General features: G+C 39.5%; 1 protein-coding gene across 11 annotated transcripts in view; it reads right to left on the bottom strand.

Moving 5' to 3' along the window:
• The window catches only part of IMMP2L (inner mitochondrial membrane peptidase subunit 2), an 854519-nt gene that overhangs the window by 824456 nt on the left and 3133 nt on the right, over positions 1–26930 (bottom strand). Inside the window, exon 2 of one of the 11 annotated variants that reach the window (XM_034769342.1) lies at positions 7302–7305. The exons of 6 other annotated variants lie outside the window; for them this stretch is intronic. Coding sequence is in view for 2 of the 5 variants with exons in the window: in XM_034769361.1 (XP_034625252.1) it covers positions 16390–16542 (153 nt within the window). In the remaining 3 variants the exon portion in view is untranslated. Of the gene's footprint in view, positions 1–7301; positions 7306–15754; positions 15868–16389; positions 16672–26930 lie in introns of those variants that run through there. 4 more of the 11 variants (XM_034769361.1, XM_034769370.1, XM_034769284.1 and 1 more) reach the window with 4 other exon arrangements.

The following is a 26930-nucleotide window of genomic DNA, read 5'->3' as shown; positions in this document are numbered from 1 at the left end:
AATTTCCCCACCACAGTAGTGCCTTACAAGCTTAGGAGTCCTGCAGGGCAATCTGCTCACTTCCTCCCAATACATGCCAACATACTGTGACTCAAGAACCTTAATGCTAATTAGAAAGAGGATGCAGATGGGTTACAGCAGTGGTGGGCAACCTGCAGCCCGTCGGGATAATCCGCTGGCGGGCCGTGGTTCGCTGTTCCCAGCCAATGGGAGCTGCAGGCAACCATGCCTGCGGACGGTCAATGTAAACAAACGGTCTCACGGACCGCCAGCGGATTACCCTGATGGGCCACGTGCAGCCCATGGGCCGCAGGTTGCCCACCACTGGGTTACAGGAATGTTCTGAGTCTGGTAAGTACATTCTAGATTACAAAATGAATGTCATCTGAGTTCTTAAATGAAAACTGGTGTCACACTGGTCATCAATATCATTGAGAAACACATGTTTGATGCTGCATAAGGAGTTATGCATAGACACTGAAAATATGTTCTTAAAGTTCTTTGTGTCTGGGGGTTGGTCACCAGTGCAGGTGAAAAACATATTTTCTGTCAGACATGAAATGTGTATCCATCTATCTGTTTACATGTAAATTGAGTCATCTTGTTCACAATGGGTCTCTATCACTTGTCTGAACTGAATGAAAACAAGAAGACTGTAAGAACTTCAGAAAGAAACTAACAGGAAAAGGAAAATGGTGGAAGGAGAGAACCTTATCTTGAGGTGCACATTAAAGGTTTGCTCTTCTATATTTGGAAGACAGACAACATCCCAGTATCCCTCACCCAGAAAGTAAACAGCAAATTTTCTTCATGAAAGTGGGATCTCAACCAGGCTTCATTGGAAATGCTGATACTCCTAGAGGAATTCTGCACCAAAAAATTTAAAATTCTGCACACAATATTTCAAAATTCTACATATTTTATTTGTCAAAATAACACAATATAACCACATCAGTTTCAATTATTTGAGTAATTTATTTCAATATATTTGTGAGCAAGTATGTCCATAACAATACAGACAACAACAAAAGATTCCCCTAAGACCACAGGGATAAAGAAACTCCTACGACAACCCAGTTCCTGTTTCTCTATTATGCTTTTGTTGGGCACCTCAGTCTGGGTGTGTCACTTGTCAGCTGGGCACACTCTGGAGGAAATCTCTACCCCTCCAGACTCAGAAAACCCAACACCCCTATCTCCCACCCCCTGCCCCCAGCCCAGCCACAGGGTACCCCCATCAGCCCACACACCCACACCCCTGCTCTCAGAACCCCCCAATCCAACACCCACACCTCTTATCCTCAGAGCCCAGTTGCAGGGTGACCCCCCCCAGCCCAGACACCCACATCCCCTAGGCCCCAGAGCCCAGCCATAGGGCACCACCCCCACCCAGACAAGAACACCCCCTACCACTCAGAGCCCAGGGATGCAGAGAGAGAAAAAGCCCGATGCTGGGTCCCGGGCTTGTACAGAGTTTGCTACATGTCGCCTCCTTCCTTCAGGATGTGCTGGGAACTGCAGCTGCCCAAAACCCTCCAGCTCCCCCTTTGGCTCCCCTTTCGCAGTGTCCTGTATTTGCGAACTGGAGACTCGGGCTCTGCTGGCTCCAGTTGCCCCCTAGTGGCATCCAGCGGCTCTGCAGCACCCATTCTACAGGGGAAAATGAAATTCTACATAGAACATTAATTCTGTGCAAATTCTGCATTGTGCAGTGGCGCAGAATTCCCGCGGGAGTAATGCTGGAGAGAACTTTGGGCGAGATAAACTTCTTTAGACCGGAGGTTAACCAGTTAGTCAAGTTTAGTCTCTAAAAAGCATGTTATGATTATGTTTTATATGTAACTGGAAGTTACTTACCTGTAATTGGAAGTTTTTCAAGATGTTTTGTCCCTAGCTGTATTCCACACATGAACATCATGCTCCTGAATCTGAAATTTTCTTGCAAGCAGCGTCTGTTGGTCCGCATATGTGCCATAGCTCTCCTCGTGCTCCAAACCGAGGGTAGAAAGGACAGTGTGGACTGATGACTTTCCAATTCCTACTCTTAGTACAAATCCAGATAATCCAGAGAAAGAGAATGCAGCGCAGGTAATGGAGTACAGATACAGATCACACATCTCAAAGAACCTCCAGTTACAAATAAGTAACCTCCATTCCTTCTACAAGTGATGGTCTCTATGTGTATTCCACACATGGGAGATTAACAAGCAGTAGTCAAACAGGAGGTGGGTACAATAATACAGAAGTGATAGCTGAGTATAGTACTGCTGTTCCCACAGCTGTATCTACAGTAGAAGACTTAACCAAAGCATAATGTCTCATGAAGGTGTGCAAGGAACTCCAGGTAGCTGCCCTACATATCTCTAGTAGCAATATGTCTCTCAGAGATAAAGCAGAGATTGTTTGTGCTCTGATGGAATAAGCACTCACCCCCTGCAGGGGAGAGATGTGAGCTAGTTGGTAACAGAGGATAATACAACTACTAGACATACATTTTGAAAGTCTCTGTACAGATATAGCCTGACCTCTTGATCTCTCTGTTACAGAAACAAACAGTTTAGGTGCCTTTCTAATAATTCGTGTTCTTCATAGATAAAAAGCCAATGCCCTTCGCCTCTCTACATCAGAGGCATGCAGTTTAGGAAAAAATATTGGCAAGTGGATGGTTTGATTCATCATATGAAACTCAAACTACTTTATGGATAAACTTTTGGGGGGTGCCATAGCAAGACTTTCTCTTTATGGAAGGTAGTATATGGCGGGTCCACTATGAGTGCCCCCAACTCACTGATTTTTCTGGCTGATGTTATGACAATGAGAAAGGCCATAAAGTATATGGCTAGAGCTTTGAAAGGAGATTTAGTGAGAAACAAAAGAATTAAATTGAGGTCCCATTGGGGCATGAGCTTTACTAATGCTGGAGAGGAGCTACGAAGCCCCTTTAAAAATGTAGTTGTACCAGGGTGAGCGGAGATCATGCAGTTATCCACTGGAGAATGAAAAGCACTGATTGCTGCTAAGTGAACCTGAAGAGAACTAAAGAGAGACTCAAAGACTTAAGAATAAGTAAACATTCCAGAACAGCAGGGATCCCAGCAGAATTTTAAAGATGGGCTCAGCAATGCAAAGAGGAAACAACTCTATTTTGCTGAATAACATCTCCTAGTAGAGTTTCTTCCTTTGATTGAGGATGGATTGCACCATTCTCGAACATGAGCATTCTATGTCCAACGCCCATCTAAATACCAGGCTTTGAGCTGCAGTTTCAGACTGGGATGCTCAAAAGTATCCTTGTTTTGTGTTAGGTCTGGAAATGGGCGGATGCTTATGAGTGTCCAAGCTGAGAGCTTCAGCAGATCCATAAACCAGAACTGTCTCAGCTAGTTGGGAGCAATAAGGATGATTTGAGTTCTGTCCCGACAGATTTTCTGTGGGCCCTGTGATATTAATGGAATGGGAGAAATGGTAGCAGCAGGGCGTCTCACATCAAGCCCTTGCCCAGAGCTGGCTCAGGAGCAGTATAGGGGAAGTTTCTTGTTCACCCGAGGCAAAAAAGGTCATAGGACAGTGCTCCCCATTGAATGAACACCTCACAGTGAACAAAATTGTGAATCTCCTATTCGTAGTTTGCAGAAAAATGTCTACTGAAACTGTCTGCTATGGAACTGTGCACCCCATGGTAAGTATACTGCTGAAAGGATTATGCGAGGGCTGATGCACCAGTTCCAGAAGTTGACTAACTGCATACTAAGAGAGAGGGGATCTCAGCCCCTCCCCTCACCCACTTGTTTACACAGAATACAATTTGCATATTGTCTGAAATTATTTGGACGTGTCAGAATCGGATGAGTGGGAAGAAGGCAGGCTCAATGCACCCTAAGTTCTAGTAAATTGATAAGCATTCTGGACTCCAGAGGATTCCAGATGCCTTGTGCTGTATGATCTCCCATATGAGCTGCCCAACCTAAGAAAGAGGCATCTGTAACAATGGTTGCTTCTGAAGTCGGTGTGAGAAAAGAGATCCCCATCCGAACATTTCTGGCTTTGTCCACCAGGCAAGAGAGTGCAAAACCCTGGATGAAATTATCACCTTGTTGATGTTCCCCTCTCTGGTGAGTACATGGACAGAAGCAAGGTTTTTAGGCAACAAAGATGGAGCCTAACAAATAGCATCATGTGTGCGCATGAGGCCATGTGGCCAAGTAGGGAAAGGAAAGTTCTGAGTGAAGTCCAGGTTATGAAAGTGACCTGGTGCTTGAAAGTGCCAACGGCCTGGAACCTCCTGAAAGGTAGATAAGCTCTTGCTGTGAGCAAGTCCAGCATCACCCTATAGAATTTATGGATCTCGTGGATTTCTCGTTGATTGACACAAACACGAATGGAAGGCAGCAGGCGCCAATCAGCAGAAGCCAATCACTGAGGTATTGTGACAAAGGATTTTTGCCCTTTGAAGTAGGGAAAAGGTAGGTGATAACAACAAGCAATAACAAAAGGTAAGTTAAATGTGTAGTTATGAGTAATTGATATATTGTTAGAGTTTTGTTTTAATCCTATGACCATAGTAAACACTGTTTAGACTGATCTAGAGGAACTGGATAATCCTATGGTCATAGGGGCCTGACATTGGGAAAGCAATAGAAAACCTCAGAAGTTAGGCTGTAGTGTGATTTTGAGTGCTCAAAGCAACACAGCTATGCTTTAGAAGGTCATCTTGAGTGCTCAAGGGAACACAGCTACACTTTGATGACTGATTTATTAAAACTGAGCACCCGTGGCCAAGGGAAGACAGGTTCTAGGGTTGGTCTCTTGCGAGAAGGCAGAGGCACCCTAAACAGAGATTTGTAGCCGGCAAAAGATAGAATTGGCATGTTAAAAAGGGATCCATAAACAGAGTAATTGTTGTATTGAAGTTTTGATTGAAAACACCTAGGTAAATAGGCCAGGAGGAGAATACAGAAAACAGAACTGGGCACCTATGGTCTAGGGAAGGCAGGATCTGGGGTCGGGCACCAAGGAGCAAGTACAAGGCCTCGGAAGGCAGACCTTATCCCTTTAACTCAGAAAACAGAGTCTGGCACCTAGGAGGAAACCGAAGGGCTAGGGAGGCAGACTTTGAGGTTGGGCACCTACAGCAAGAGGCTGTAGAGAAGCAGACTTTATTCTGAGGATTTGTAGGTTTTGAGAGAGATAGAGATTCAATAGAGTTGTCTGCTCCTGGAGCAATCACTGAGAGGGCTCAAGGTAGCCCTGATTAAAAAGGAGACAGTGCACCTGCATCAAGGGGTTTGGGATGTAGGCATAGTTAAGGTTTTGAAGGAGGATTTTGGTGGGTTGCAGAGAGAAGAAAGAATTGCTTGCTCCCAGAGGATGGGAGGCATAGCACCTGTGGAAAGAAGCTGCAGTCTGGCTGGTTGGGTGGAAAGGAGAAGGTTGGTGGCTGGTTGCATAAGAGGAGGTTAGTAAGCTTTGTTCAAAAGGGTCTGACATCCATGCACAGGTTTCAAGCGAGTAGGACCTATCACTCAGGAATGGCCTAGGTTGAGCTTTGCATACGTAGAGTATACATGGGTGAGAATCACTGCCTGGTCAGATATAAGGATTGCACCTATACAAATACACAGACACACTTGCACATCTGGCAGCCGTGTATGTATCCGAAGCAAGTAGGGCCCATAGCTTGGGTGTGACCAAGGTTGTAATTATACCTGGGTTATTTTCATTACCCGGCCAGATCTTATATGCCGCACTCATATCTAGCGACCTTTCTAGAAGGTGGCTGGATTCAACAATAAACATCTCCACACACAAAACACACACACACACCCCAAAACACAATTCTTTTATTTTATTTTATTTTTTGTAAATTTACAAGATTTAGGAATCCGAGTGCCTAAGCAAACACAATCTCCGCTTATTCTTAGGTTTGCTACCGACATCACTGAGAGAGAGTCAGTGGTATAAGAGGTAGCAGAACCTATCATAGGTGCAGCTTGTATAGGGACTGGTGCATAAGAAGCAGGGTGGTCCTGCCGACGTATCAGTATCCCTATTACAAAGTGACAGTAGCTAATAAGAAGGGTAACATCTGGAAATCAGTATTCCAAAAATAACTGCTAAAGGGAAACTGAGGCACGAGGGAGTTTCAGAGATAATGTTAGGGAACGGCCTAGAGGATTTAATTAGAAAAGTAGGACATGGTCCATGGAAGGAGAATGTGTTTATTGGACTGGATGCTTATCAGCAACTATGCAAGCAATGGGAACAGTGGGTCAAACCTAAGAAAAAAGGAATTTTCTTGGGGGAACCTAGTAAAAGGGAGAAAAAGCAAGCTGCTTTACAAGGTTTGCAAATGGTAGCTGAAGTTTTATGTAAGGAAGTAAATAGTTTAAAGTTAAGCAAACAGGATTTAGAAGAAAAGGAATTAGTAAACAACCTCAGAGTAATGATATAAACAAATGGAAAATAGGAGCAGAGGAGTTAAATGAGGAAAAAGAGAGGCTACAGAGAGAACTGGCTAATTCAAAGGTTAAGGTTGAAGTTTTAAGGGCCACTATGATGGTGTACAATTCTCAGATGGCTGCCTCACAGGAGGAATTGGTCAACATGAAAACAGAAGTTGAAAGACTGAAAGCCATTGTGCTACCTCAACAAAAAGAAACAGTTGAGGCACAGATAAAACAAGATAAATTATGGCAGGAGGTAGCAGAGTGGAAACAAAAAGCATTAGATTCATAGATTATAGGACTGGAAGGGACCTCGAGAGGTCATCGAGTCCAGTCCCCTGCCCGCATGGCAGGACCAAATACTGCCTAGACCATCCCTGATAGACATTTATCTAACCTACTCTTAAATATCTCCAGAGATGGAGATTCCACAACCTCCCTAGGCAATTTGTTCCAGTGTTTAACCACCCTGACAGTTAGGAACTTTTTCCTAATGTCCAACCTAGACCTCCCTTGCTGCAGTTTAAACCCATTGTTTCTGGTTCTATCCTTAGAGGCTAAGGTGAACAAGTTCTCTCCCTCCTCCTTATGACACCCTTTTAGATACCTGAAAACTGCTATCATGTCCCCTCTCCGTCTTCTCTTTTCCAAACTAAACAAACCCAGTTCTTTCAGCCTTCCTTCATAGGTCATGTTCTCAAGACCTTTAATCATTCTTGCTGCTCTTCTTTGGACCCTTTCCAATTTCTCCACATCTTTTTTAAAATGCGGTGCCCAGAACTGGACACAATACTCCAGCTGAGGCCTAACCAGAGCAGAGTAGAGCGGAAGAATGACTTCTCGTGTCTTGCTCACAACACACCTGTTAATGCATCCCAGAATCATGTTTGCTTTTTTTGCAACAGCATCACACTGTTGACTCATATTTAGCTTGTGGTCCACTATAACCCCTAGATCCCTTTCTGCCGTACTCCTTCCTAGACAGTCTTTTCCCATTCTGTATGTGTGAAATTGATTTTTCCTTCCTAAGTGGAGCACTTTGCATTTGTCTTTGTTAAACTTCATCCTGTTTAACTCAGACCATTTCTCCAATTTGTCCAGATCATTTTGAATTATGACCCTGTCCTCCAAAGCAGTTGCAATCCCTCCCAGTTTGGTATCATCCGCAAACTTAATAAGCGTACTTTCTATGCCAATATCTAAGTCGTTGATGAAGATATTGAACAGAGCCGGTCCCAAAACAGACCCCTGCGGTACCCCACTCGTTACGCCTTTCCAGCAGGATTGGGAACCATTAATAACAACTCTCTGAGTACGGTTATCCAGCCAGTTATGCACCCACCTTATAGTAGCCCCATCTAATTTGTATTTGCCTAGTTTATCGATAAGAATATCATGCAAGACCGTATCAAATGCCTTACTAGATGGGCAAGTGCAATAAAAGTTTTACTTACAGAAATAAGGGAGGAAGAAATTGACCTTTGGGGTGAAGATTCCTCTGGTTTGTATAGAGGAAAGAACAATTCAGAGGAACTTTCTCAGAAACTTTACACCAATTGGAAAGTCCATGGGAGCCTTAAATAGGGATACAACCGCAAGTGAACAGGCTGAGATGTCTGGTGTACTTGAAACAGTAGAGACAGATGTCTCAGCTATGATTGTGAAAGAACTAGCTAACCCTTGTGTGTCTGAGACAGATAAATCTGAAAGGTTAAAAGATTCCTCAGACTGGGGTCAGTTGCTTCAGCAGCAACTAAAGTTTGGTTGTGAGGAGAGGGCTCAGCTTGATGCTGAAAACTCCATATTTCAGAAGAGAAGTTTGAACGAGGAATTGCAGATAGAAAAACTACAGTATACTTGTGATAAGCAATGGTTTAAAAGGTTAGGGAAGCAAGATTGTTATTTAAAGGAAAGATATATAACTACACAAGCAGTGGTAGATGTGGTTCCAAGGTCACAAAATCAGCAGACTATAATTGACCATGCATATGGCCAGTATAAAGTAACTTGCCTGCAGAAACAACGGCAAGATATGCAGGCAGTCAGCAACACAGTTCAAGAAAGCAGAACTATGGTAAATAAAGAAGTTAAATTAGAAGGATTAAAAGAGAAGAACCAGGTTAGTTCTAGTGCAAATTCAGGAACACAAAAGGAAGGGACACAGGACGAGATCTGGGATGAATCTATGTGGCTGGAGTTACCAGAATTCACAGAACAGGATATGGATAAATTGTTAGAAAGTCTGCCTACTGTAGATATAATTAGTCAAACTCAACCATCTCAGACTCCAGTTTTGAATGATTTAGTAATGGGACGATCTTGCCATGTTATTACTCCCCTATGGAAGGACCAGTATGGTCGACCAGTAATAGACTTAAATACAATATATGGAAGATTTCATCAGGATCTGCGTGGTCGGTATTAAATAGCATATATGATTCAGGAAATCTTATCCCACCGATGTTCTTAGAAACATCAGAGGTGCAAGGAGTATCTAAAATAATACAAGATATACCACTAACAATCCCACTGGCAGTAAGTATAGGGAATAAAGAGATACTAGGGATTCAGTTTGGAATCATGGAGCTAGATACAAATGGGATAGGAATGGTAGGAATGGATATTCTTCAATGGTTACATTGTGTCATAGATTTAGAGAGAAATGTTTTATGGGCAATAGAATAAGATAGGTTAAGAATTGGTAAGAAATTAGGTAAAATAAATAAGTTAAGAAAAGAGTTAAAGTAAGTAAGTTAAAATTCATGGAATATTAATTAGATATTTCTCCATAAACCATAGAGAAAGGAAGTCAGATGGCAGGAGGAGGAGATATCCTGAATCTACCTGAGGATGAACTCAGATATTTTAGATCAAATGACAGATAGCGATAGGGATAGTGTATATAGCTCAGTCGAAGATGATGGAGAAGGAATACTAGAAAAAATACCTGATTTAGTAATTTCTCAACTGTTTATGGATAATAACCAAAGACCATTGGTGTCTGTTATATTGAACTTGCCTGGTATCCAAATAGGGTATTATGTCACCTGGATACCAGATCATCATTTTCAATACTTAATACTAGTATTGGGAGAATTAATTGGATATTTCTTGCCACTGCTGATCAATACATAATTCACACTGGATATGGAGAGCAACTAAGAGTATATGTGAGCCGACAGATAACTTTCACAGTTGGAGTACAAACAGTACTGAATGTTAGGTTCAGACTTGTGAGTCGAGGTGAAAATGAATATAGAGTTCTAGGAACAGGCGCTATAAGAGAACTAAAAAGGGTGGATAAAAATCAATGTTTTAATTAAAAAAATCCAATTTTTTTATTTAAATCGGATTTTTTTGATAAAATGCTTTTTGAGGAAAAAACCTATCTAAAGATAGTTTTAATTAAGATACGTTATCGCTCAAAGATATCTCATCATGGAATAGGGATTATAAATTCTAATTCTATAGTATGAGACAATATATTCATGGAATGTTTAAGAAACGCTTTGTAAATGAGTTCCAATAGTTCATGGATTAGGGACACAATCTTATGGGGTTACAGGGGCTTCTCTATAGATTATTTAGGTTAATCTTTCTATCTACCTTCATACTTCATACTATTTTACTTCATACTTCTTTCTTAAGGACTACCTGTCTTCCTTCTGGACTATTCTTGAATTCCCATTTTTGAGCAAAAAGTATAGTTGTTAATCTATGGTACTATCATTTTAGATGCAGTTGTGTAGGGATATTAAAGAAGGTACTAACAGTGATTCCCCCAAATGACAGTGACCCCCCATAATTTGTCCCCCGCACTTTAAAATCCAACAGTTTCACAAGTACAAAAATAATTTGTCCCCCCCACACACACACACTTTAAAATCCAACAATTTCACCAAGTACAAAAATCTCTTGGGTCTTCTGTTAAAACTTGTAAGCTACTGTCTGTAGAAACCATTGATTATATCTGTCCTGTGAAAGATACTTTATCACTATGTAAAACTTACAAACAAGTTAATTGACTTTGTTCTTGAAGTAATTGATACAACGTAAACAAACGCTATAAGCCGTTAAGTGACTTTCACTTCATTGTAACAGAAATGGCTCCTAGGAACAGACCCCCACTCTCTGTGATTAAAGGGCCGAGAGTCTCAAATGAATTAGCACACACCCTGAAAGTGGTGGAGACAGTAAATTAAAATATGGTTAAGATATGGAATGTATGTTGATGAATGCTTGATGTACATGAATGGTTAGGGAGGTGCCAGTCAAGAAAGGGAGTGTCCATCAGCCGAAGAATGTGTCAAGTAGGCCCACCAGACCCCCCCCCCCCCCCCCCCGAGGGTAAACTGGGATCCACCCCATCACCTGGAAGGATGAGAAACACAAACATGGACAGTGTGGAGCCACCAGGAATGTGCCACTTTGGACAGGAATGTGTCATCTGCTGACTGAGTCAGCAACAGCAGGATGAAACAGCTCCCATAGGCTAACACAGGAATTAATTCCTATAAGAATGGACTGTAAAGACTGATGACTGAGTCTCTGGTTCTGCTGCCAACCTCCAGGAGCATCAGGTGCATCTGACACAGACTCAGCACCATCCTCATGACCAAGATACCTGTCCAGTAAATTGGTATGAGCAACTTCTAGGCTGGTAACTATAACACCTATACAGAACTTGAATGAATGATTGTGTGAATGAATATACGTGTGTGTGTGTGTGTGTGTGGAATAAGTAGTGATTGTTTACTTTTATCTTTTGCTTTATCAGTATATTTACAATAAATGTGGCATCTTTGCCTTATCCCTCTTAATAAGATCCTGCTGTTTTTTATTCTATTGGTATAACATTTGTGGTAAGAAATAAATAGCTGAAATAGACAGATCTTTCTTTTATAATTTCACCTTTAAAGTAGTACTGAGTGACAGTGAATGCAATGAGTAATACTAAATGAGCAATAGGGTAATAATAATTAAATAACTGCATTGACTTATTTTGTTTAGGAGAATCCATCCTCAACATACAGGATTCTGAAGACTATCCACCTTCAAGATCACCATCATTTGCTATAGTTTCAGAGTTATCTGCCAATAATAGTGCTTCAGTCACATCATGTATGTCATATAGCCACAGTATATCTCACCTGTAGCAAAAAGGAAAAAAAAATCTCTATCATCCAGGAACAACCATAGATAAATTTGTGATAAGAACCAGCAGATTACAAATAATTGCCCGGTTCGTTTATGCAACAAACTCTCCTTTCCATATGATTGAGAACCCACACTTTATTAACATGGTTCAGTCATTAACACCAGGATACGGTCCACCCAACAGAGCAGATGTCGCAGGCAAATTGCTGGATAAAGTGTATGAAAGAGAAATTGAGCAATGTGCAAAAGGTCTAGAGGGTAAAACTGTTAACCTGAGTCTTGATGTGTGGAGCAATGTCCACACTGAACCCTGTTGTATGTGCTTCCGTGACAACAGAAGAAGAGAATGTCTTCCTTACAGAAATGATACATAAGGAAATGCACACACAGCAGAATACTAACAAGAAGTAGCAGCAAAAGCTATAACAAACTGTAAAAAAAAATTCAAATGTCTAGTACGCAGCTTGGTCACAGACAATGCTGCAACTGTATCCAAGATGAGAAGAAATTATTTAGAAGAGAGTCCCAAGCTAATAACATATGGTTGCAGTGCTCATTTGATGCACCTCCTAGCCAAAGACTTCAGTTTTCCAGAAATAAAGGCTAATGTTTTTGAAATTGCAAAAAAAATTCCTTAACAACCACTTTGCAGCGGCTCCTCTGAAAAACGTGAGAGGAACCAAGCTAACTCTCCCACAAGATGTGCGATGGAACTCAGTAGCGGATTGTTTTGAGCACTATACCAAGAACTGGCCTAATCTGATGACAGTTTGTGAACAGAATCATGAAAAAACAGATGGCACTGTCACAGCCAAAGTTCTCAACCTTGGGGTTAAGAGAAATGTGGTACCCTGAAGCCTATTTCTGTAGCCTTGAACAAAATGCAGGGAAATAGCTGTTTTATTGCTGACGCTGTAGAAATTTGGAAGGAACCGAGTGAGATCTTAAAAAGAGAAATATGCAATGACAGAGTTAAATTACAAGCATTAAAAAAAACAAATGGGACAAGCACTATCTCCAGCTCATTTTCTTGCAAATATTCTCAATACTCGGTACCAGAGTTAAACCTTAACTGCTGAAGAAGAGTAGTTGGCTATGACATGGACATCCAGCAATCATCCCTCCATAATGCCAATTATAATAAACTTCAGACCTAAGGGTGAACCATTCAAGAAATATATGCTTGCTAATGATGTTTTAAAGAAAGTCCTACCAGTTCACTGGTGGAAGTCACTTAAGCAACTTGGATTCAGGGACTGTTGAAGTGATAATCTCACTTTTAACAGCAGTAGCTTCTTCTACCAGTGTAGAAAGAATATTTTCTTTGGACTAATTCATTCCAAATTGAGAAATCATTTGGGACCTGAAAAAGCAGGAAAGCTTGTTTTTCCTTTCCAGATTATGAACAAACAGGAAAATGAAGGTGAAGACGACTGAGTTAGCTGCAGAAGCCAATATTTTAAGTTTTTCATGTTGACTTGGCTGACACAGTCAATTTAATTTTTTTTTTAATATTTCATTTAGCTATTTTAATTAAAAACAATTTTAACTAAAACAAACCTGATTTTAAAATACTTGAATGTTTAACTAAATTTGAAAATTCATATGCTTGTTTTGTTAAAATATTATATGTTTGCCGTTGAAGAAAAAAACCCAGAATACATAATGCTGTTGTTTTAGTTAAATAAAATAATTAAATGTCTGTCTGGTGATGTTCTCCTCCTAATACAGCATGGCAAGGAAATCCTCCAAATATTAATGATTAACCTGTTGAATTGGAGATATTTATGAAGTCATTGGTAGGTGAACTATCTGCTGCAATTACCTTTGGTAAATGAAATAACCAATCATTCATTTTCTGATAGAGGTGTAAAACTAATCTGAAAAATTTTCAAAATAAATCAATTTAAAAATGTAGAGTGTGTACATTCTACAAATGAAACCTACAACTATCTGAGTTGTAAAGAATATATATTAAGGTTATAACAACCAACAAGAATGCATTTTTATGTAGAAATCCATGATTAAATCGAGTTCCTGACTAGTGATTTAAATCATGATTTAAATCAAATCCACCCTGTATATGAATCTAAAAAAATTACTCAAAACTAAATGTTTCAATGGTCCCAAACTGACAATTTTCAGAATTATTTCATGAGAAATTTTGAATTTTCATTCTAATTTGGAACTTTAAAAAAAAATGGAATTTCCCACAGAATGGAATTTCAAGGTCCCAACCAATTCTAATCATAACTACTTGGATACTATTTGCACAGTTCATAGAGTATAAAGCCTAGTAAATTTCTAAGAGCAACGAAAGATAGTTCAGTTTCCACATTAAACAAATATTTGCAAGTCTGATGCACAAAACACAACTTCTTAACTAAAAATTCAACAACAAAAGGTAGCATATCAAAAATACTTATAGAAAAAATAGATTAATGATGTTTCCCAAAATAAATCATTAAGTGATAATGGGTTTGAGCGGTTTTGGTTTTTATTAAATTTTACAGAAAAAAAATCTGCAGGACAATAAGAAAATGCATTCCGGTAAAAATACCTCCATGTAAATAGTCACAAGAAGTGATTAATATTCGTGAGTAAAACAAAAGTTTTAGAAAAGTTTAAAATCTAACAGCCTTCTGAGATACTTGGATTTCAAAATTTCACGCTGGAAAGTTCTTCTGCTTCCCGAAGTACCATAAAGATTATGTAGCTCCTAAGGCACACAAATAATTGTAGATTTTATGCCAGCAGGGAACTAGCCTAAATGAGGCTAGCGTTAGCGTGTCAATGGAGCAGGCTAGGTATTTAGCCCTCCAAAGAGTCATTCCTTGGGGGCGAGGGGGGGGGGGGGGGGGAATAAAGTAAATAAATTAGAGAGGACTTCAAACAATTTAACCAACACAGCACATATTCTGGATCGATAACCAGCCAGTAGCACCTTGTATACATTAACAAGTCATAGCACATGAAAATGCTTTGCTATTCAATTATTGAATAGCAAGGGTAGACAGAAATAACCTGGAAATGTGTGCCCTTTTCACAGGGTTTACAATTAGTGCGGTACTTAGCTTTTTTTTTTAAATGTAAAAACAAGTAAAGGTAACTGATCACCATAAAACAGCAACTTTGCTAACTCAAGATTTAGTACAGAAAGCTTGTTTAAAATAACAACACAGCACAGAATAGCAAGGATCAAGAGTTAGTACATAACAGGTCAAAGTACTAAGAAGTTCACATTGTGCAACTCAGAGATTAGGGCAGATGGAGCACAGCATTATCTGGACTGAGTGTTTGGTGCACAAAAGGTCCAAGGATTATAATGAGCCTCTAGTGGGTACTACAACATATGGAACATAGATGCTATTTAGATTGCGCTCTACATATAAATGTTATTTTGATTTCCTACGCTTGCCTGCACATTAGAAGACACTGTTTATCAAGCAGCCTGCAGAATCCCATCAAGTAATGTGCGGAAAGCCCCAAGTTACAATATATTTGCAAATCTAAGCACTTAAAAATTACTCACAGAAGTGCAATGGGAAGTATAGCAGTAAAAACACAGTGTTAGCAGTCATTCACAAAGGAAAGAAAATGAGCCCCGATGTTCTTTTACAAGAAAACATCTGGGGGAGAAGAGGGGCAAGCAATCACAGCCTACACGTGAAACAACTACAAAACCAAAAATTTTATCAGTTTATTTTAAACAATCTGTTTCCTCCTCTCTTCTCCACTTAAATAGCTTGTTTAGGTCAAAAACGAGTGACTATATTTACATTAGCTTGTAGCTTTTTATTTTATTTAAAGTTAATTTTGTAATATGGTATTACACCACTGTGGGTTTGACTCTGGGGGCTACAGTTTCAAGCTTACCAGAGTGAAAGTCATCTCTGCTACTTGCTTTAAATTTAGGCTATGTCTACACTTGCCAATTTTAGCACAAAAAGTCGGGTTTTTGCGCAAAAACTATGCTAGCATCTTCACTGGAAATCCATATTTTCAGTGCAAAAATAAAACCATCCCAACGAGAGTCTTTTTGTGCTGATGAGCCAGTGAAGATTCTTGATTGCTTTTACCGGTCTAATTGCCCTCCAGAGCTGTCCCACAATGCAGGGCGGGAGCGGCTGCTCTTTGAAACTCAGCAGTCCTACCTGCGCCCCTCCCCTTTAGCTCCTTTCTTTCTGACAGCCGGTGCTGTCACTGCTCCGGTACACAAAATAAATCATTATTGTGGAATGCTCCTGCTGCTTCCCACAATACAAACAGAGGCAGGCAGGCAGACAGAATGTGCTGTGCAGAGTCAGGGAGGGAGGCGGGGGCTGAGGTCTGGGTCTCCCCCTCCCCCTGCCTCAGGACTGGTTGCTTCCGGCGGCTGTCACACACATACATCCACCCCTGCCACAATAATGATTTGCTTTATATCCCGAAGCAGTGCTTAGTGGGATAGCTACCACAGTTAGCTCCTCTCATCTGCTATGCAAGTGCTACATATGTAAACATGCTTTGATGCCTGTGGAAAACAATGTGAACACAAACCAGCACTTTTCTTTTAGCACTTTTCTGCCACCGACAAAACTGTCAGCGAAAAAATTCTGCAAGTGTAGACATAGCCTTAGAGTCTCTAGGAACACAAAGACCAAGGGTAGTGACCACACATACATTCACAAGTACAAGGTTTAGTCTCTTTTACAAGTTTTATTAAAGTTACAATTAAAGTTATGAATATCCAAGTACATAGAAATTCTATACAGACCTATGCACAAGTTACAAATATAAATATACTCACATCCTTATCAGTAGTGTTAGGGTCTGATGGGTCTCTCATGGTTTGATCATCAGTAGACAGATGGTTCCTGCTGGAGTTTCCTATAGGGAGCTCAATTTTCCCACTCTGGGCACCCTCTTTTATAATGTAATTCTGACTACACCTGATTAGCATTTCTGCACTTGGTGCACTCTGCAGTTAGGGTATGTGTTAGAAAAATGTGATTACCGGGTATCTTGTAATTACTTTTACTGTTAATTTTTCGCAGTATCACCCATTGGTACATCTCTTCCCGTAATCTCAGGGCATTGGGTTTTTCTTTGGTCACTTACTTATGTCAAGCATTTCTTAGCTCCAAGGCCTAGTATGGCTAAGCTAAAATCTTTCAGGCCTCAGCCTGTAGGTCTTGCATTTCACTTAATTAGAAGGAATAATCATGTATTAGATATCTAACTACTGATCAATTTTATACTTCTAAAATCCTACCATTTAACTCTGTGTAACATACTATTATATATGACATTGAATGTTAATCTAATCACGCAATAAATGAACAATAAACTAAAATCATTGGCTACAATCTTATCTCCACAAACCAATGAAATGTCCGTTTTTTGGTCAGTTTATCAGAAGAAAAATAATTTTTTGTGTGTCAATGTCACGGTGGAAGCATCCACATCCATGTGGTTTGCATGGAAAACAGGGAAAGGTTTCATAATACAAAGTACAAAAGAAAAGAAAGTGAGTTTGGTTTTGCTACATGGGTGAAATATAAAATCAAGTGGAAAATGGAAGTTTTCTGTTTTAAGCATGACTGGTCCAACCTGCAAAACTAGTTAATTGCTATTCTAGTAGTTGTAATGAATGAGATAAAGCTCATTGTTAACCAGTTACCTTAACTGAAAAATGTTGTTGTCTCTTTACAGCCTTGTGCCTTTTTTGTCATCTTTCATAAGCACTTTAAGGCCACTAGGGACAACTATGATCATGTAGTGTGACCACATGCATAACACAGGCATGTTCCATATTTTGCACTGTGTAGGTCAGTGGTAGGCAACCTGCGGCCCATCATGATAATCCACTGGTAGGCCGCCAGACAGTTTGTTTACATTTGCCCAGCCTCCCGCAGCTCCCAGTGGCCCGTGCCACTTCCCACAGCTCCCATTGGCTGGGAATGGCGAATCGCAGCCACTCGGAGCTGCAGGCAGCCAGGCAAATGTAAACAAGGGATTACTTGACAGGCCACTTGAGGCCCAGGGGCTTCAGGTCGCCCACCACAGGTGTAGGTGCATGCATACAGATTTAACAATTATTGTCTCATTTATGAGAGGGTGCATATCTGAGTCACACAGAACCATGGTGATAGGTGCCATATAAGAACCTAGACAGGACAGGTTAGATGGTTCTACGTAAGTTTTCATATGGGAATGTTTTCTAGTTCCAAAAGGAGGCCTATTAATCTTTTTCCCCCTACTATTCTTCTACCATATCAATTTATCTAAGCGGCAAGTGTGCGGGACATGATGCTGATACAGAATAATTCAGGAATACTGTCTGTATTAATGTATGAGTACTGTATGAGGCTGGCTTATGGGAATGTTTGCTGTATAATAATACGGGGTTATTTTACTGCATGCATATGTTAGTTTAGTTTAATAACAGGGCTATTAGGAAACAAGCAGGAAGACAACACTATGGGTTCAGATAAAACACCTCCTAGTAAATGAGTTAGGAGGTTAAGAAACAATCCTGGGCTTCCAGTTGTGAAAATACTACTTTTTGGTTCCAGGCCGAAGTTACACAGCTGTTTTGCCAATGCTGGGAGTGGACAGATCAAAAAGGACTTGAAACTGTCAAAAAGTAAGTTGATGGGGCAAAGGGACAAGAACAGCTCTCAATGAGCTCACAAGGGGCAGACTAACACATACAGGCCCTGTGGAGTAGGTCTGAAGCAGCTGGACCTTCCTAAGCTTTCAGGGGATGGTAAACCTTAGGTAAGATAGTCATGAGCATAGACTGTTTAGTTGTTTTAAAATCCTTTTTCTCTAATGCTCTGCTGTGTTCTTACTGCTAAGAGTGAACAACACTTTTTTTAAGAAAGCTTGCCTGGTCACTCTATTAACCCCGGGTCACAGCTCCCAGAGGGAGGTCTTGCAGGTGCTCAGCCCAGCTGGTTCTGCTGGGAAATCACAGTTGGTAAACAGGGTGCTGTAGCATGAGACCAAGTCTCTTATAGGTGGAATCCCATGATTCTCCCAAAGATAAGTTAAGGCAATAGGCCTAACAAGGGGTGCATTCAGAGGCATCAGAGAGGAGTTCAAGGTGCAGCTAGCCCTGCAACTGTTTCCGCAGAATTCTTAAAGTCCATTTATGTAACGTTATAAAAATTCACTGGTGCAGCAAACTGAAGTCACCAGCCACCTTAAGGACTCAACATGGTCTAATCTCACAAAGACAAAGGCAAAACTTTGACCTTTCAAATGGGTCTAACAACATTATGTTGTAGCTATAGCATTTTACCAACCAGCCTCACTCAGTACACATGATGGACAGTGCTCAATGAATGAGGCAGCTGCTCACTATTAGCCATAACAGACAGTTATCCTCGGTGGACCAACTACTATAGGAAAAGTTCTGATTTACAAATAGATTTGACAGGTCTTGAACTCAGCTCCACAAGGTTCATGGGAGCAGACATGTTCCAACCCTCACCTAGCAGCCTGCTGGCAATAGCTAACCTGGGACCCATGAAGATCAGCCCCAGTGTGAGGCTCTGCCCCTGAGGTCCAATTGTGCCAGTGCAGCTGACTGGGCCACTGGCCCTGCTTAAGCCAGCAGCAGAAACAGGAAGCTGTTGTCCAAACAACTGGGCTCCACCCTGCTCTTAACTGTGTGTGCCTTGGGCTTCCTGCTTCCCCAGCTTGATTTCTTGACATCCTGACTTGACTCTTGGCATTTGACTTGCAGTTCCAAACCGCCAGTTTGTCTCCTGCCTCTGACCCCCCAATATCCTGACCCATTCTGAGTCCTGCCTTGTGGTTCTGACTTCCCAATATCCTGACCCAGCCAATTCTTGACTCCTGTCTCATGACTGCAGACTCTGACCACTAGGTCTGGCTGCCCACAATCTGGCTGTTACAGTGTGCCTAAATTGATGAGACTTAAACATACACTTATAGGGAAAGCCTACAGTGCAATTAAAATCCCACAGATGGCCAACACTAGTTGACTCCGACTTGTGGGATTCGGACCAGTACATCCCTCAGCCCGCGCCGCTTCCAGCAGCTCCCATTGGCCTGGAACAGCAAACCGCCGCCACTGGGAGCCGTGATTGGCTGAACCTGCGGACATGGCAGGTAAACAAACCAGCCCGGCCCGCCAGGGCCTTTCCCTGCACAAGCCGCAGAACAAGTTTGGGAACCACTGGGCTAAGGGGTTGTTTAATTGCAATATAGATATTCAGGCTTGGGCTGGAGCCCAGGCTCTAGGACCCTGTGAGGTGGGAGGGTCCCAGAGCTCAGGCTGCAGTCTAAGGCCCAACATCAACACCACAATTAAACAGCCCCTTAAACAGAGTTAGTTAGCATGAGCCAGTTGCAGGTGTCTAATTGCAGTGTAGACATATCCATAGAGAACTGAGCTCTTAGCCTACTTCTGTTAGAAAGGATCTTGTGCAACCACTCAGTTATGCCTTCTGTAAAAGGAGATGAAGCTGATACTTGCCTCCCTCCTAGGGGAAGAGCATGAAGCCCTGTTCAATATAATAAGGGCTATAATACTTCTGTGCACTTTAACACCAGTCAGCAGAAGAGATTAATCTAAAACTCATGGGGTGAAATCTTGGTCCTATTACCGAAACTCCTACTGACTACAATGGAGCCTGATTACACTCATAATTTGACTCCCAGCCAGTGCACTTTCTCCTGGCCATTTTGATAAGAAGATGAGCAGAGACCACAGCAGCCAACCAGCCAAAAGGTTCTGTTTGGCTACTTCAGAACAATGCAGAAGGCTCAGTGGACCATGATGATATGTTCCATGCAATTGAAATGTTCACAAAATGAAGACATAAGCCTTTGTATGTTCTACTGTACATGTGCAAATAGTGATCTTCATAGTTAGGAACAACCAAATCTTGACATAGACTTTCCTGAGAACAGCAAAAGGCATCTCTCTCTGACCACAGGCATATTTCCCTGACAAATGACAAGTTCCTGCTCCAAACCAAAGAAGTACTAAAGCTGTTCAAAAGCCATCAGAACTTCTTTTAATATTAGCAAGTCAGTCTATTTTTCAACATACTCTTTCTTCAAAGTGGTTGAACAATCTTTTGTTCAAACTTTCCATAACAATTCAATCTCAGGTCAAGACCAAGCATAAAAATATAACCCAAAAGGTTAAAGTCTGATAAAGTTATAAGCAATTGAAAACAGGTGGTTATAATGGAAAGTATTAGTTAGCCTTAATATTGGCATTGCTACCGTTAAATCACAAAAGTTAGTTGAATATTAAAAATTAACTGTTGAACAAGTGAAAATCTCCAAATCAAAATTGTAAGCATGTTTTTCAATAAAGTAAACAGATACTCTATATTGCATCACTTTTCATATGAAGTGGAACAATGAGATAAGAAACCCTACAAAATATAAGGGAAGTAGACATTCCTAGTTTTTCCCATATTAACATTATTTTAATCTAAATGTAAAACTAAACATCAAAAGATTTTTGTTCTAGTCTATACTTTACTGGAATATGCTCTCACACTGCATAATTTGTATTACTACAAGTCAACCAGCCTTCCATAACAGGCAGATTAATGTCCCATCATTATGAACTAAGGACAAGTCTTCCCAGTACAATCATGATACAGGAAACTCAACAGTAAAACCTTTAAAGTTATAACCTTGTCAAAGGAACAAGAACCCAAACTGGAGCTCTGGAAAAGCAAACAGATGAACATTATGATCTTTGAGACACCAGGCCAACTTTACAAAAAATATCACATTTCAGATCAAATCAACACAATGAACATTAGGCCTTGCCTGTCACTGATTCATTACTGAAAATACAATTCACTAAAGGATCAATTCTTCTGCTAAAGTAACATCACTGTATCCCATCCATGCAAAGACTGTCTGTCAGACCCACACATTCAGAAAGTAAATGGATTGGGTTGTGACTACAGACTGGGAGGAATTCATTGCCTATTGCAAGCAACAAAGTAAGTTTGTATGTCCAGGACATGAATTTTACCCTGTTAGACAATCATCCATTTCTAAACAAAAGGGGTTTATCTTTGTGAGGGGGAAAACACAAGGAGAGAAAAAACAGAATTCCATGTGAAGGTTACTTTCAGACTAGTTACCCTTTTTCTATTCTGAACTGAGGTACTCAGATGTTTTAAGCCCAGCAAACCATTCCCAAGCACACATACATGCCAGGAAGAAAAGGTATAGCAAATCAACTAATTTTCTGCAACCACTGAGCCATGAAAAATGAGCTGTGTATATTAACAGGATATTTTTATATATTATCTCTTTTAAAAAAAATAATCCATTTCGGCTTTCCACGCAAGTCAGAAAATTAATGTCTTGTGCATGCACACTTACTGGCCAAGCAAAGTTCAGCGTTCTCAGGCCACAGGTTAGAATATTTTGGGCTAAGCTGAGATCTATTTCCAAAATATAGAAAAATGTATAGCTTTAAAAACAGAGTAAGATAAATCTCTGTGTAGTTAATGAATGTATTCATAAACATCACTTTAAGTTACTTCAATTTTAGAACAGGTTTAGATGAACAGCATGGCAGGTATGTCCTATTGCACTTAATTTGATTGTTTTCATGTCATCCTTTAAGTTGATTCAAAACATACAAAATAGGTTAACAATTGGGCAAATGAATGTGAAGTGCCCACTGTAAATGCCAGCAGCTGCTGTGTTTTGGCTTCAGATAAACATTGTAAATGAGATGTTGCATCTGAACACATTAACTTTTAAAAATATATTTACATTAATGTATATAACAAACCTTTGATTTTTATCCACGCATTACATGAATCTACTTCCCCTGTAAAACCACTTCTCCTGCCCCCACCTCTAAGTAGACTCCAAAAATTCAGCACTGTCACACAATTCGCCATTACTCAAATTTAGGCAAATCCAAAACAAAACAAAAGCCAAATAGTGAATACTTCCCATTTACCTTTGCTTAAATAAAAATAAGTAAATATTCATGAAGCATAAATAATCCTTGTTAAAGAGAAAATGAAAGACTGCCATCTCAAAACATGAAAATCTCCAAATCAGACTTTTCAAGCACATTTTGCAACAAGGAACAAATCTTAGCATAACATGAGATAATATAACATGAGAGAGATGGGAAGTTTCTCATTTCTCCTGGGTTTATGGACAATTAATATTTGAGAAGATTAAAGCAAGCCTCTCTCCTGTGTAAGTGGCCTACAGGGATCAATGTTTATGATAATTTAATAACTTAGTAAATGTTGTTACATTTATTTTAAAAATTGTACCAAAGGAAGAAAACAATGAACGATGCTTAAGTTAGATGGCACTTCCCATTTTCAGAGCAGTTTACAAAAATTAACTAGTCCTCCCAGAACCTCTGTAATGAAGGAGTTGGGGTTGTTTAAATAATTTTTAATCAACATTTTACAATGGGATAAACTTGAGGAATATACAAGACCAAAGACAGAATCAGAATAAATTCACTAAAACGTATTTTTCATGCACCATGCAACAAGATATCAAGGTACAAATTATTACTGTACATTATTTGCTAATGATGCCAAATTGACTATCATACTATGGAACTCCGTGTTTCTGCAGATTAGTTTCTTAAGTCATAAGATTGTATCAAATGTTGATTTTTTTTTTAATACTTCCTTTAGTGTGACTCATTAAATTTTACCCTTGAACATTAGAGGGCACTGTGAGACTGCAATAGCAACCGCAGTGCATTCTGCACAGCGGTATTTGCTGCCATATTGATTTTGAATCTGATATTCATGGCAAGACACATGCTTTGCCAGTTGCCATAACCATTTCTTGACATTGTAGGATAAATGTACCTTGCTCAAGTCTAATAATTAGTAGTAAATATTCTTTGGGAAATGTATGATACTAACTTTGCAGAAAAACATATAAGAGAATTAAAGAGTCCAGAAGTTATGTCACTGACATTAGAAAGAAGGCAAAAGCAAAGAGCCATTGATTGTTATTTTGTTGTTATGTTAGATGGACAGCAAGCATTACTTTCACAAAGCAAGATACATTATCCTACTTCATAACATGGGAGATGTCGTATTCTCCTTCATAACAAATAATCAGCATAACAGATCAGTGAGATGCCAGTTAAGAGTATTTGATCTTCTTGATGCAGATGGCAGAATTTTGTGCATTTTTTGTGGAAACATAACTGTTAGAACTACACAATTTTCCAAATATTTTAGCTCCTCTAATGTGTATGCTAATCTATTCAAATCGACTGTATTTTCCTCAACTGATGGCACAGAATCTTTTTAAAAAATAAACCAATTGTAAAACAAAGAAATACATGTCTGTACACCCAAGAATATTTACTCTGCAATGACTGAAATGAAGCTGTTTGATAACTAATTAACAGGAAAGTTTCATTGTTCAATTTATCTAATTATAATTCCTAGTATGTATTCTGTGTAAATATATATTATCAATTAATTTAGTTCTTGTAACATTTAGAAAATTGACTTTCAAATTTTGATAAATTTATCCTCAATACAAAGGAAGCAATTGCTTAGAAACTAAAGACTCAGCCTGCCAAGTTTTCAAAAAGGGGGAAGGGGAGAATCCAAGCAGCCTCTATAAACAACATCAGTTAGTAGGGAAATGTAGTTTTCAGACACTAATTAGAACTGTCACTATGCTTAATAGGTCCTGAAGGATCTTATAATGCAATGATGTCCATTTGACATATTGAATTATCTTTTTAAGATGAAAAACCCACTGTTGAACCAAAGGCAAACTAGAAGATATGGATATTTCAGAAACCATTTGAAGCCTCTTACACGTTAACTCCAGGGTCCTTACCAAACATCCCAAATCAAAATTCCAATTATGCTCAGAACAAAGGAGTTAGCTACTAGTTTTATCATTAAAAACAATTTGAATATGAAGAGTTTAATTTTTTTTTCATAATTATTTATATCATTATTTCTCAAACTTTTGTACTGGTGACCCCTTTCACATAGCAAGCCTCTCAATGCAACCCCCCTTATAAATTAAAAACACTTTTTATATATTTAACACCATTATAAATGCTGGATGCAAAGGCTGACAGCTTGCGACCCACCATGTAATAACCTCGCGACCCCTTGAGGGGACCCAACCCCCAGTTTGAGAACCCCTGGTTTATATATGCTTAATATAGAGCTAGATATTTCTCACTTCTGCATACAATATATAGTAATTTCTCCAACAGAATATTGTAAATTTCTGTAAATAGCCACATAAAAATTATGCAAAATGATTTAACATTTAAAAATTGAGTAAAATAACTTAAAAGACTGAAAATCTGATAATGGTAGTAGTTATGTTGTTTAGTTTTAAAGAATTACAGATGTTAGATGCAGGCTGGAGCAGCAAAGCTAATTCCAAAGCCTCTCAGATCAATCATTCTGCTATTTTATTCTGAAAATCCCTGTGAGGTTTCTTCTTTTCTTATTTTGCAAGCCTCTTTTATTCAAAGTCTAATTGCTATTTTTCTTTTCACATTCTAACTGTGTGTTATGTTTGTAAAATTTACTGCAGAGGAAACAAAAAATTACAAATAATTTATGCCACCACTACACCTAGGGACTGATCCTCTACTCATGTAAACTGTCATAGGACTATTAAAATATATAGAGCAGCTGAGGATCTGCCCCCTTGTGTGCTTTTTTATTGCAGTAGCAAGAGAAGTATGCTTTGAAACTTTGTCACAGGCAACAATAAAAGGACTGAAGAATGTCATTACATGCACCTACATGGATCCTCCAGAAACAAAGGGTCTAAGGTTGAGTGAAACTCTCAAGGAAATAATAATAAGATGGTGAACTAGAGTGCCTCGTATTAAATGAAGATATTGATATAATAGGCATCTCAGAAACTTGGTGGAATGAGGATAATCAATAGGACATAATAATACAGGGTACAAAATATATTGGAAGGACAGAACAGGTCGTGCTGCTGGGGGAGTGGCACTATATTTGAAAGAAAGCATAGAATCAAATTAAGTAAAAATCTTAAATGAATCAAATTGTACCATAGAATCCCTATGGATAGTAATTCCACACTGGAATAATAAAAATATAGCAGAAGGGATATATTACTGACCACCTGACCAGAATGATGATAGTGACTGTGAAATTCTCAAAGAAATTAGAGACTATTAAAATAAAAAAAATCAATAAAATGGAAAATACCATAGCAGCCCAACTCTGTAGCATTTAGTTTCAGAAAGGGGAACTACACAAAAAGACGAGGTTAGTTAAACAGAAATTAAAAGGTACAGCACAAAAAGTGATATCCCTGCAAGCTGCATGGAAACTTTTTAAAGACACCATAACAGAGGCTCAACTTAAATGTATACCCTAAATTAAAAACATAGTAAGAGAACCAAAAAAGTTCCACAATGGCTAAACAACAAAGTAAAAGCAGTGAGAGGCAAAAAGGAATCTTTTCAAAAGTGGAAGTTAAATCCTAGTGAGGAAAGTAGAAAGAAGCATAAACTCTAGCAAATTAGGTCTAAAAATATAATTAGGAAGGCCAAAAAGGATTTGAAGAACTGCTAGCCAAAGACTCAAAAAGTAATAGCAAAAAAAAATGTAAGTACATCAGAAGCAGGAAGCCTGCTAAACATCCAGTGGGGTCACTGGATGATCGAGATGCTAAAGGAGCACTCAAGGATGATAAGGCCATTGCGGAGAATCTAAATGAATTCTTTGCATCGGATGTGAGGGAGATTCCCAAATCTGAGCCATTCTTTTTAGGTGACAAATCTGAGGAACTGTCCCATATTGAGGTGTCCGTAGAGGTGGTTTTGGAACAAATTGATAAACTAAACAGTAATAAATCACCAGGACCAGATGGTATTCACCAAGAGTTCTGAAGGAACTCAAATGTGAAACTGCAGAACTACTAACTGTAGTCTGTAACTTATCATTTAAATCAGCTTCTGTACCAAATGACTGAAGGATAGCTAATTTGACGTCAATTTTTAAAAATGGCTCCAGAGGTTATTGCAGCAATTGCAGGTCGGTAAGCCTGACTTCAGTACTGGGCAAACTGAAGAACAAAATTGTCAGACACATAGATGAACATAATTTGTTAGGGAAGAGTCACAAGAGCCCCTTGTTAAAACATCCCCATCATGAAGGCCATTTTCCAATTAAAATAATGCTATTTCTGTATTGTTCTTCTAATGCTGGATATTCTTAATGCTGCCTCCTCTACAGGTGGCAACTATTCTGTCAGACTCCACTGCTCTAATCAATGTGTCTCACTGAACCATAGCAAACAGAGGGAGCA

The sequence above is a fragment of the Trachemys scripta genome, chromosome 1 (genome assembly GCF_013100865.1).
Source record: "Trachemys scripta elegans isolate TJP31775 chromosome 1, CAS_Tse_1.0, whole genome shotgun sequence".
Lineage (NCBI taxonomy): Eukaryota > Metazoa > Chordata > Testudines > Emydidae > Trachemys > Trachemys scripta.
The sequence above is the reverse complement of the archived record's forward strand: the minus strand, read 5'-3'. Positions and strand labels throughout refer to the sequence as shown.